Source organism: Haemorhous mexicanus, chromosome 8, assembly GCF_027477595.1.
Source record: "Haemorhous mexicanus isolate bHaeMex1 chromosome 8, bHaeMex1.pri, whole genome shotgun sequence".
Lineage (NCBI taxonomy): Eukaryota > Metazoa > Chordata > Aves > Passeriformes > Fringillidae > Haemorhous > Haemorhous mexicanus.
In genome coordinates, this window is record NC_082348.1 from 28,353,135 (window position 1) to 28,365,574 (window position 12,440).

At 42.5% G+C, this 12,440-nt stretch overlaps 1 protein-coding gene across 1 annotated transcript; it reads right to left on the reverse strand.

The window, feature by feature from the left end:
• Nucleotides 1-4,911: 4,911 nt before the first annotated feature.
• On the reverse strand, nt 4,912-10,714 carry LOC132330709 (baculoviral IAP repeat-containing protein 5.1-like). The gene is made up of 4 exons (XM_059853404.1): nt 7,540-10,714; nt 6,829-6,938; nt 6,398-6,512; nt 4,912-5,312 (listed from the first exon to the last, which is right to left on the reverse strand). Exons 1-4 carry the CDS (start codon nt 7,675-7,677, stop codon nt 5,124-5,126), a joined length of 552 nt encoding a protein of 183 aa, XP_059709387.1. The 5' UTR covers nt 7,678-10,714; the 3' UTR covers nt 4,912-5,123.
• Between the last annotated feature and the right edge of the window lie 1,726 nt (nt 10,715-12,440).

The window sequence follows — 12,440 nt, forward strand, 5'->3', positions numbered from 1 at the left end:
GGACCTCATTGTCACCCCTCAGTGCCAGAGGGCCCTGTGCCCCTGCTCGGCTGCCCGGGACCTGAGCTCGCCTCTCCCAGCCCTGCTCGCACCCGGCCGCCCCTGCCCCGCCCCCGCCGCCACCAGCGCCCCTGCCGGCCGTGCCCGGAACTGCAGCGAGGGGAAAGCGCCGGGGGAGGCCGGGCTGGGGCTGGGGCTGCTCGGGGCAGCGCTGCGCTGGGTGTTATACTTGGTTACACACTGTTATACTAATAGAGGATTGTTATTCTCATATGTTTGCCTGAAAGCCCCTAAATTTCAAAATTACAATAATTTGGAGGGAGGGTGATAACACTTTTCATTGCCAGGGAGGCTCCTGCCTTCCTTAGCAGACACAGCCCTGTCCCATGAGGATGTGTCACAAAAGGGTCGGGAAAGACCACAGGAGCCTCAGCTCAGATGGGGCTTTTGACAGAGCCCAGAGGTCTCATCCTGGAGCTCTGAAAACACAGGAAAATCAGGAGAGAGCCCTGGGTCAAGGCACAGCAACCCTGCTGGAACAAGAGAAGGGACCAAAGGCTGAGCAGGCAGTGCAGGAACAGCTGCAGACAGCCTGGTCAGAGAGATGCACCTGCAGCTGGGGAACAAAGCAGAGAGATCCCAAAGGGACACGTGTCTGTAGATAGTGACACAAAGATCTGTCAAAGTTCATGGAAAGCCAGTTATCAATAAGGTAATGATACCTTGTGGATAATGCCTGTTATAAAAATGAGTGAATTCACATGATGGAACCAATTGATCAGCAGTGACTGTCTCAGGAATTGGAGACAATATTCTTCCAGCATTCCTGTATCCATACCAATGAAACACTGAACAGATGACAATGGATAACAGCCATAATGCAGAACAAGCACCCACTCTCCTGTGCTATCTATGGAAGATAAACCAGAAGAGATGACAATGAATGATCCTGTCAGGCAGTGCAGCCCTGACACCTGTGCAATCTGTGAGAGGATCAAGGGCCCAACAAACTGTATCTGCTTCTATCCAAAAGCAGGTGTTTATCTGTGTTTCATCACAGTTGTTCCAGTCAGATCTGTCTTATCTCTAGAAGAAAATAACCACATCTTGCAGTGTAAACAAAAATATTTAAAGAAAATTAACTTAGGACTAAAAATTAGTTGCAGTGGAATTCAATGTCAGCTCAGCAGCATTAGGGGTACACTTAAGAGACCTTACAGTTACATCTTTAATACTGAATAAAAATTGACGTTAATAAAGCTAGAGTGAAAAGGCTTAAAGTGAAGAAGACTGAAACTTGAATTTGTCCAAACTCATTAACATTCAAACCTGACAGAAATACACCTGGACAAAAATGATAAGTAAAAAAATTAACTCAATAGAGTAATCAAACATAAACAGACAAAACTCACATCTAACTTTGCTTAATTTTACCAACACTAAAACCATATTCAAATAAAACAGAAGTGAACTAACAATCAATATCCTTAAAAGTTCTGGCTACTAAGAAGTGTAATTTAATTCTGCTGCTATAAATACCAAAAGGCAGTAGTGCAACCTTGGGTCTGGGAGGCATCCTATGCAAGGTGGAATTTCAGCAGCCACGCCGGGCCACAGGCCCCTGAACACCAATGCCGGCCCATTTCCCTGGGAAACAAAAGTCACCAGCCAAGGTTCCTGGTGTCAGTTTGCAGGAGGCACCTGGCACTGTCAAACCTGTCCAAATTGGTACAGGTGGAACCTTGGGCGAGGAGTCATCCTGCACAATGCAGAATTCCAGCAGGCAGCCGGCCATTTTTAGCCTCAGGCCCCTGAACAAATGTTCAGGCCTTTTCCTTGGGAAACAAAACTCGCCAGCCCAGGTTCAGGGGGTCACTTTCATCGAGGCACTTGGCACCCTAAAAGCAGGTCGAGTTGGCAGTGGTGGCAGCTTGGGTCATGGAGGCATCTTGCGCAATGCGGAATTCCAGCAGATAGCCAGCCGCTCCTGGACATGGGCCCTTAAACAGAACTGCTGACCCTTTTCCCTGGAGAAGAAAATCACCGGCCAACGTTCCTTATGGCAGATGGCCGGAGGTGCTTGGCACTGTCAAACCAGCCTGAGTTGCCATGTGTACCAGCTTGGGTCTGGGAGGCATCCTGCGCAATGCCGAATTTCAGCAGCCAGCCGTCTACTCCAGGCCACAGGCCCCTGGGAAACAAATCCTGGCCCTTTTCCCTGGGAAACAAACATCGCCAGCCCAGGTTCCTGGGGTCAGTTTGCAGGAGGTACTTGGCACTGTCAAACCAGCCTGAGTTGGCAGTGGTGGCAGCTTAGGTCTGGGAGGCATCCTGCGATATGCAGAATTCCAGTAGGAAGTCGGCCATTTTGGACCTCAGGCCCCTGAACAATGGTCCAGGCCTTTTTTCCAGGAAAAAAAAACTCACTAACCCAGGATCGTAGAGTCAGTTTGTAGGAGGCACTTAGCAATGCAAAACCAACCCAAGTTGGCTCCGGTGGTGGCTTAGGCTTTTGGAGGCATCCTGCAATATGTGGAATCCCGGAAGACTGCCGGCCATTATGGCCTAAGGCTCCTGAACACATATAAAGGCCTTTGAGACCAGGAACCTGGCTTGATGAATTTTGTTTCCTGGGGAAGTTTGCAGGAGGCACTTGGCACTGTCAATCCAGCCTGACTTGGCACTGGTGCCAGCTTGGGTCTGGGAGGCATCCTGCGCAATGCCGAATTTCAGGAGCCAGCCGGCCACTCTGGGCCACAGGCCCCTGAACTCCAAAGCCAGACCTCTTCCCTGGGAAACAAAAGTCACCAGCTCAGGTTCTGGGTGTCAGTTTGCAGGAGGTACTTGGCACTGTCAAACAAGCCTGACTTGGCACTGGTGTCAGATTCAGTCGGGGAGGCATCCTGCGCAATGTGGAATTTCAGGAGCCTGCCGGCCTCTCCAAGCCACAGGCCCCCGAACTCCAACACCAGCCCTCTTCCCTGGGAAACAAAAGTCACCAGCCCCAGGTTCTTGGTGTCAGCATGCAGGAGGTACTTGGCGCTGTCAAACCAGCCTGACTTGGCACTGGTGCCAGCTTGGGTCTGGGAGGCATCCTGCGCAATGCGGAATTTCAGGAGCCAGCCGGCCACTCTTGTTACTTGAAAAAAATTTACATTTTGTTCCACAGTCATTTTTGAGTCAGTATTTTTTTCATAAATTGTATGTACATCCATGTAACTGATGGGGAACCATAACTTTGTAAGGAGGTAATGCTAATAATAACTCAGTAATTTTTACAGTAAATATTAAAAATTACACATTTCTTGTAAACTAATGGAACAAAACAGAAATAGATTGCAACACAGATCAAACTACATAGCTTGTTCTCATTCTTGCTCTTTCAAAATCTTTACACTTTTTAATGATAATAGATTACAATTAGGTAATTATATTTACCTAATTTTATTATAATAGATTACAGTTAGGTCTCAGATGATCACCATGCTTGAAGTACAGGAATGATTCTTAGAGCAGCTCTCTGCCAAGGGCTTGTTGACTTAGGTAATTGGGAAAAAGCTACAGAGATTTTCCACATCTTTGTTTCTACATTGAAGGAAGAATTTGAAGTAGTTTCTGCAAATTCTTACACTGCATTTCAAACCACCTGAATGAACTTCACCTTGTTTTGGCTGAGTGTTCAAGGTATTCAGACAAATAAATAATTATCTTTCCATCTTACTCTTCATATCTGTCCATACCCACCTTCATGTCCAGGTAACACTTTTGCCAGTTCTCTTGTCCTACTGGTAATTTAAAATTTTTTAAAAACCTATCACCAATATTCAGTCAAAGGTCCCAGGACTTCTTAGACCCTTAAAAAAAAATCAATTTGTATTTTTTTTCATTGTAAATATCAAGGCTTTAGAAATACTTTTTAATTAAAGAAATAACCTGAAGTATGCAGAGAGAGAAAGAATGGATTTTTGGTTGGAAATGCTCATAAAAAAAGTACAATGTGAGATATTAAAGGAATTAAGCAGGTCCAGCTTCTTCTCTTGACCAGATTGCAGGAAATGGGCAAGTAATGACAATCAGGCTTTCTTTGGGCATTTACCAAAAAAAAAAAAAAAAAAAAAAAAAAAAAAAAATACAGCAAGCTGAGGACTTTAGTTCTTTGGGAAATAGTCACTTCATGGATTGATGTATCAAGTTAAGGGATAATTTACTCCTAAGCTAGGGAATTCGTAAATGCTTTGAAGAATGTTGAAATACATGTTTTCAAGATCTCCAGCATGAGGATTTTCTTGCAGAGTGGAAAGACAAGTCAGGGGAGTTCAAAAAGCTGTTGCTCATTCACTGCCTGAGACCTGACAAAGTAGCCTGCAAAACTTTCACCTTACTGAGAAAGGTCTGTCTGCATCTTAAAAACCAGAAATATTTGCAGGCATGCTTGCACTTGTACTCTACAACAGTCTCTCATAAAGGAAAATAGAAAATAATAAGATTTTAAAGGAACTCCAGCAAGTTTGAAATTGTAATGAAAATCTTTTAAAAACAGAATAGAAGGACTTCAGTTTTTGTTGTTTCAGTTGCACACCAAAATCTCCAGAGCTCTTCCTGGAGACTGCCTTGCACCCCTTGCTTGTGTCGACCCTGATTCAGTACACCTGCAGTTTTTGCTGGATGTCAGTGTCTGTGCCAGTTGGGTCTGATCTAGAAGGACAGCTTAGGGGGAAGCAGGAGTGCAGATAATGCAGGTGCTTTAAGCAATTGCTGCAGACACACAGATCCATTTAGTTCCCTGGAAAGTGTTTTGAAGCAGAACTGTTGTGATTTGAGTCTGGGTGTAAGGTTTTAACACAGACCACAGAAAGTACTCTTGTTGTGAATCTTTATTCAAAAAAAAAAAAAAAAAACAGTCAGCTTGCTAAAAACCAGAATTGAAGTGTTTGCTCGGACATTTTTCACCCGCTGTCAGGGTAGTGGAAGCACTCTGAGCTCCCCAGGCAGCCTCACGGAGAGAGCGCGCTGTGGGAGACAGGCCCCCCGTCTGTTCTCACCCCTGATCCACTGCCTCACACCTGCTCAGCTTTGGACAGCGAGGTTTGCACCGGGCTAAGAGACACTTGCAGAGCCGAAGGTCACAGCTCGCTTGTCCCGGGCTCCTCCCGGCCGGCAGCGGAGCCTCCCGGCCGCTGAGCTGCAGGCTCAGCCCCGGCAGGCGGCGGCGCCGGGAGCGAGGGTCTGGAGCCAAAGTAATTCACCAGCCTCTGCCTCGTCGCAGCGACTTCTTCTCGGAAAGAGTTTATCGTGCGGCTGCCTACTGTGCACTTGAATCAAAGCAGGAGATTGAGCCTTTCAGAGGAGCAGTTTAACAGTGTGGTTCAGCCACATTCCAACCCCCTGTCCTCAGGCTGCACTCGGGTACCGCTGTTACACCCTGGTCAGCCTAGTGCACAGCCCTGCCAGCTATTGGTGACAGCATCCTTGGGGCTCAGTGTCCCCACCTGAAGCTGCTGCTTCAAATGTTTTATATGCTTTCCTTAGAAATACAACCATATTATGGCCAAGACCCCTTTTGGATCTTGAAACATTGCTCTAAATCATTCACAGTTCAAGTTAGGTAACACCACTTTCTCACTCTTAGTCCACCTTCTAAGATATCACTGTGCCACATGATCCTATTTTTTTGTACTTTAATCTGTTGCACAGTGACATTAAATGCTTAACCTTGACAGTCACCAGGTACATATTTAATACAGAACATTATTAGCAAGGCAGAGATCTTATTTGTGCAAACCCACCAACAACTAAATATGCAGAACCTTTTACTGTTCCTCATCAGGGAATTTGGTTCACTTGATTCTTACTGTCCATAGGATTAGGGCTCACAGATCAGCTGATCTTGATCAACTGAGCTATTCAGTTGTGTGCTTTTTTACATGTCAACACTGTGGCATGAAACCCCAGAAGTGGGGAGGAGTAAAATAATTGAAATGAGCTTTAAAGTTTGATTAGGCAGATTTATATGTAAACCTGGACATGTGAAGCAATAATCTGGTCAAATTTTGTCTTTTCATGTATATTGTTCATCCCTCCTGAGAATGATAGATCTGCTCATTGTTGAGTTTTGTGCATTGATTATTACACCCTATATGTTTTTTTTCTCTGCTGAGTTGTTGGAAAAACACTTCTAAAGGAAACAGGTTTGCCTTCAAAAGCCAGACAGTGAATTACCCTGAGATGTGCTTAGGTGCAGATTTCTTACCCAATAATGCACATAAATTATTACTTCAGAATAAGTAATGTTCTAGCCTTAGACAATTATTCCTGGCTGATGCTTGGAAATCCCAGCGAGAGAAGTTGTTGTGTCTGTTCTAGCTTTGAATTTCAGATGGCAGTGGCTAACACTTACAATGACGGTCCTCAGCCGTGTCATCTCCAGCATGTAGTACTCCTCCATTGTCAGCTCATCAAAGTGCTTGGGAAGAGATAAAAAGTCACAGGTGTGACGTTTGGTGTGCTCCTCCCTGCAGTATAAACCCAGAAAAAGAACAGATATTAAACCCATAGAAGTTTAATTTCAGGAGAGGAAGAGATCTGTGCAGGCAGGTCTCTTCAGTACTCGTGCTGTCCATCAGCAGAAATAATATCATACAGAAGAGATGAAAAAGATTTTAGTAGATCTCAGATAAAAGCTGAACAATTTCACAGTTACTGGGCAAGATAAGCGTCCAGTTTTGTGCACTGTCATAGTGGAAACCAACAAGGGTATTAACTCACTGGAAAATTACTAAAGAAATTTGGAGAGAGACTTCTCAAGAGCATTGTTACACCTGTGCTTACCATGGGTCATCATTTGGTTCCCAGCCCACCAGCTCCAACAAGCAAAAGAAACACTTTGCCACATCTGGTTCATTTGCACTTGGACAGTGGATGAAGCCAGCCTTTGCCATCTGCAGGGGACAGTTCAGAAGTTTAGAGCATTATCCCACACACACTACTCCTATTTACTCATGTTTTCTGACACTTTAGAATCATATCTAGTCAGGACACCGAAAGTTAAGTTTGTTTCAGTAACCAAACACCTTCTCAGGTAACTCTAGCAGTATGTCTCATCTGAGATTCGGGTTGGCAGTGTCATGAGTGTGCCAAAGTAGAAGTGAGATGAATTTTTATTTAAACATTTTCCATTTCTGAATTTGAAGTAGTGATCATTCCACTACTTTATCCTTCCTGCTGGATCCATACTTGTTTAATGTAGGCTGATTTCTCGTGAAGAGAAATTTGCAATTAGAAAGACTATGGAATACAATAAATTATTTTTTAAATGACAAGGAATAAAGAAAGGGAACACTGTGGACTGAACTCAGGAAAACCAGTCAATCCCAACTTCAGTATTTCTGGGCAGTGAACAGAGGAAAGCTGAGTATTTAACATTTCATCTTCAGGCTTAGTGGACTCCTCTTGAACCTGAATATCCTTAGCAATGACTTCACACTCAGGCATAGCCTATACAAATTAAGGCAGAAGCAGAACAACCCTTTTCAGACTTACATTCTCTGGAGTGCACTTGCAGTTTTCCTGGAAGGGCCACTTGGTGAAGGTTTTTAAACGGGTCTCATACTCATACATCTCCTTAAAGTCTGTTAAGAGCTTGGCAGCCGAGCTGAGCTCTTGCAGCAGTGTCTCCATCTGTGAAGCCTGCAGTCAGTGACAGGGAGAGCCTCCCTCCTGCTCTCACATTTAAGGCCTTTGCTAATTGGTGACACGTTGCATCTGGAGAGCAGGGGAAGGCCTAACACAGCCTTAGTCCCTTCCTAACACAGGTGAGTTTATGGGCAGGGCAATCAAGGGAAATGAAGCTGCTGGAATTTCTTTCCTTTGTGTCACAGTTTGTGTCCTTGGTCACGCAGGACACAGAAACTTTTTTAACTGAGAACTTTTTAACTTTGCTTTTTTAACTGAAAGCACCTATGGTAATTGCAGATTTTACAGCTGGAATGTCAAAAACTGCAAGTTAAAAACTCTAGTTACAAATACAGAAACTTTTAAAAAGTACTATCCTGATTGCAAGCAAAGGGGTTGAATTGACATTGCTGTTTGAATCCTTCAGTGTTTCTTGAATTTTACATTTACAGATTAATTCTTAGGATTGTCTTTGCAAATAGTGTTGCATTTCCTTAAAGAGGAGGTGGTTATTTTATAAGAACTATTCTGTTCTCTTTTAAAATATTACAGATCACAGCCAGATGCTGGATGATAATATTTTAGAGGCGGGTATCTGTAGGGGTTTACAGTATTGAAGCATTAAGCTGTTGTTTTATAAACTGTCTCTTGTTTTGGTACAGAGTCCAGTTAAATGCAGTAGAAGTTTAAACATCAGTGTCTTCAAGACTGCTGCATGCAGCAGCTTTCTAAGCCAAGATCTTAACACCTCTGAAGGATGGTGCATTGAGACTTGAAAATTTAAATATTCTCTGAAATACAGATGGAGTTAGTGCAGAAAATAATCCAGCCCATTATTCTGTCCAGATGTGGTGGCAGAAATGAGATTAAAGAACATTTGTATAGGGCTTCCAATGTCAGCTCTCAGGGCATTGGTTTTGCCTAGATTTACAAATGCTACATCACTGGTTCCTCTGGGACTGCACTGATGTCTATTGTATATGCAGGAATACTGTCCTTGAAATTGACATTCAGATATTTAGAATAACATTTGTTACATGAAAATAGGATACTTTAATTCATTTTTTTTCCTTTTTCCAGATAATACCCATGGTGCAGGAATTTATCATTCATACCCTGGGCCCTCCAAGCACTGATATGAACAGTTTCTCCTGGTGATGACTCCAAGACAGCCTTTCTTAAGTTGGCTGATGATCAGGTATTTTAATCTCTTTGTTATGTAGCTGATGTTTGTGTGTGTATGTGTGTGCATGTGTGAGTGCATTTGTATGAAGCAAGGAACTTCATTTAACTAAAAGCTGAAATGCCAAACCAAACCCAAAACCTGTTTTTAACTGCCCAAAGACATGGTAAAGTTTTTGGATCTCATGCTTCTCTTTAACATAAGGCACTGATTCATGCATATGGATTGTTTTCAGGAATGAATAATTTGTCTATTGTTTAAAAGAAAGTGTAGGTTAAATATTTTGGCATATTTTATCATCTTGTGATGTCATGATCTATTTAACTAATTGGTTTGTGTAATTTCAAACAGAAAATGCAAAAATGGGACAAAGCCATAATAGTTTAAATGTTTCTTGTAAGCAGTCTTATCTGAAAGTGCTATTTTTTTCACAAATGCATTATGTGTGATGTATTATTTATTCAAAACCACCACAGTAATATGGGACCTTGGAGTCCCAGGTGATATTTATGCATCAGAATTGAAATATGGATTTTTTTTTTGCTTTGATTGTTTTTATGGCATTTAAAACAAACAAACAAAAAATTCCCAACAGCCCAAATCAGTTCTTATGTAGAAAAGTACTGCTAGAATACTAGAAAGTAAGATTATACATGTACTGACACATCCCAAGATGTATTTCTTGCATTTCCTGCCTATAATTCTGTCAGAGTTCCATGCTGTTGGGAATGACAGGTACATTTCAAGTCTACCTGTAAAGGTGTCCTGCATTTTACAGTAGGTTGTCTACATCCTTCAAGAGAATACTGTTTGCAGAAGTGTTCTGAAACTGTCAGAATTTCATAGGTCCAGACTAAATGGATGGGTAGTTGGAAGATTTCACTGGAAGGTACATAAGAGGTGGCATGACATGGAATAAAAGGTTTAAATTGTATTTTAAACAGTACAGTGCATTAAATATCTGATAGCCACTGTCTGATCCTGACTTTTCCAGTAAGTGCAGAAAAGCTCTGAGTAATGTTGCAACTTTGTAAATCAGTTAAAGGTGACCCTGATGAAAGTGTGTCCATGATCTGGGGGCAGAGAGGCTCAGAAATGAAATAACTGTCTTCCACTGCAAGGAAATAGTTTCAATTATTGCCAATAGTGGAGTACATTTGTTTTCTTGCTTGTCTCATACTTCCTCAAGTGAAACCTGTTGCTGTGGCATTCTCATACAGCTCTCTAGGTGGATTTTTTTTTTAAAAAGGTAAGACTGGGAAAACATATCCGCTGTTTTAATAATTGGATGTGTGTTTGCAATCACATTTTACATTATTTTCCATTATTTTTCTATAATTAATGTAGATTATCTAAATGAGATTGTGTATTTAGCTAGATGGTCTCAATTGAAAACCAAACCAAACATTTCTACCTGATGTCTGTGTAAAGGCCAGAAACCAAACTTGGTAAGAATTTAAAAAAAGCTAAAATATTGTATGATATGAACAATATTTTATACCACAGTGGTGTTAAAAAACCTATAGGTGCATGGTCTCATACATACAGTTGTACCTAATGGATATTAATTAATTCTACACAAATTAATAGCTGTAAAAATAAAACTGCTTTGAGGTTTTAAGAGACTCTGGAAATGATGCTCATGACCATTTACAGACCTCCTGCTGAAGGCCTTTGCTTGCCAAGAAATGTTTCCCCTGACTCACAAAGTGTGTGAGCAGGAAGAAACTGGGCTCTGAGTGGCTCAGCTCTGCTGTGCAGGACAGGAGAAAAGAAATGAACTGTTCCTGCAAGGTGTAAAATATCCTACTGCCACCTCTGCTGTGATTTCTTCAGTGCCAGGGACAGGAGCAGCCCCTGGCAGAGTGAGACCAGCTGGGATGCAGCAGAGGAGCTCTCAGAGGGCGTTTCCTTCCCTGTCTGCAGAGGTGGGTGTTTGCCACAGCAACCCCTCGGGAGCTGGCCAGCAATGCAGGGCACTTCTTCATGATTCAGCTTCCTAAGCAGCCCAGCATGGCCAGAGTCTGTCCCAGTTACGGGTGGGCAGGAACAGGGGTGTTCCTGTCACTGTCAGCCTGCAGGGGTTTCGGTTATTCATGTGGTTAAACAGGCAAATTCAAGCAATAATGTGATTAACAAGTGGCAACTTCCCAGAGGTGTTTCTTTCCTGAAGGAGAGTGGGGGGGAGGGGGTTGTGAGGGGGATGTCCTCCTATGACATGACCAAAGATTCTGAACAAATTACAGATGTAGTTCCAAGCAGGGAGGGAACCTTTTTTTGCCCTGAAAGATAATGATTTGTATGTAGTAAACATTTCTTGATACTTTTTTTGACTGGTTTGCTTTATCCCAGTTCTCAGTGCCTCACCCAGTCTTGCCTTCCTGCAAGTAATTTTCTTTTATCACTCATCATTTTTTATTTTTATGCACCTAAGAGGAGTCCAGCTTCTCCCAGCCTCAAGAATTAAGGCATGTTTGATTTTCTAAAAAAATAAATAAAATTGTGAGCACAGCTATGGCCTTGTGATAGCATACATTTACTTTAGAAAGATGTTGAACAAGTAGAGATATTTTTAGAAAAGCTTTCTATAAACTTGTATCTGGGGAGTTTCAGCTGCATTACTGTGGAAATTTTTGGTGCTATTACTCTTCAAAAGCAGCAATGGCTGGGTGACTTGAGGGATGATTATTAAAAAGTATTTGAAGGGCTGGAGATGTAATGGTTCAAGCATGAACTAGCTGAAGTAATTAACAGCTTTTAAACTTTCCAGTGAGAATTCTGGCTGCCTTGCAAGTGAATTACAGTGATACTGACAGGGCTGCCCAGGGAAGTGCTGGGCTGCTGCTCAGATCACTGTCCTGCTCTCCTGCAGGAGCTGCCAGCTGGGGCTCCTCACTGTGCCTGGGGAATGCAGTGATGGTGCCAGGGGCACTGACACTGGCATTGCCTCTGTCAGTGGTCTGAAGATGTTATTTTCCTTGGAAATCATTACAAATGTCAATTATGTACTTGATCCAAGGGGTGTTTATTTTGCCTCTCCTGAAGGAGATGTGTGTCAGAACAGAATTACCAACAGCTTTTTTTAAAATAGATGTATCTTTACTGAAACTGATGTGTCTCAGTGTTTACTTAGTCACTGTTTGCTTGGTGGCTTAATCTTCTCTCAGTCCTTGTTTCAGTGACTTCTAAGAAAGGGACAGTATGCAAACACCACCCAATTACTGCCATCTAAATTGACTCTGTGTGAGTCAGCACTCAGGGGACAGTAAGTGAGATACACAGCCCAGGGAAGTTAAAACCATTTTAAAATAAGCATAAGAGAAATAGTTCATTGTATTTACTGGAGGCAGAAAGGCCTCAATAATCAGCTTAATTCATCAGACAGGAGTTGTGTCAGCCATCAGCAAAACACCTTGGAGAGGGGCTGCAGCCCCTTACACTTGGTATCTCATTTTAACAGATTTTTCATCAGCTCCCAGAATTTTTCAGGATTATATCTTTGTATCATTTATATCTTAGTTAATACACTTTATTCATCACCCCAGGAAAGCCAGTAGTGGTTTTGAAGTACAGCTTGTGGCCTCTT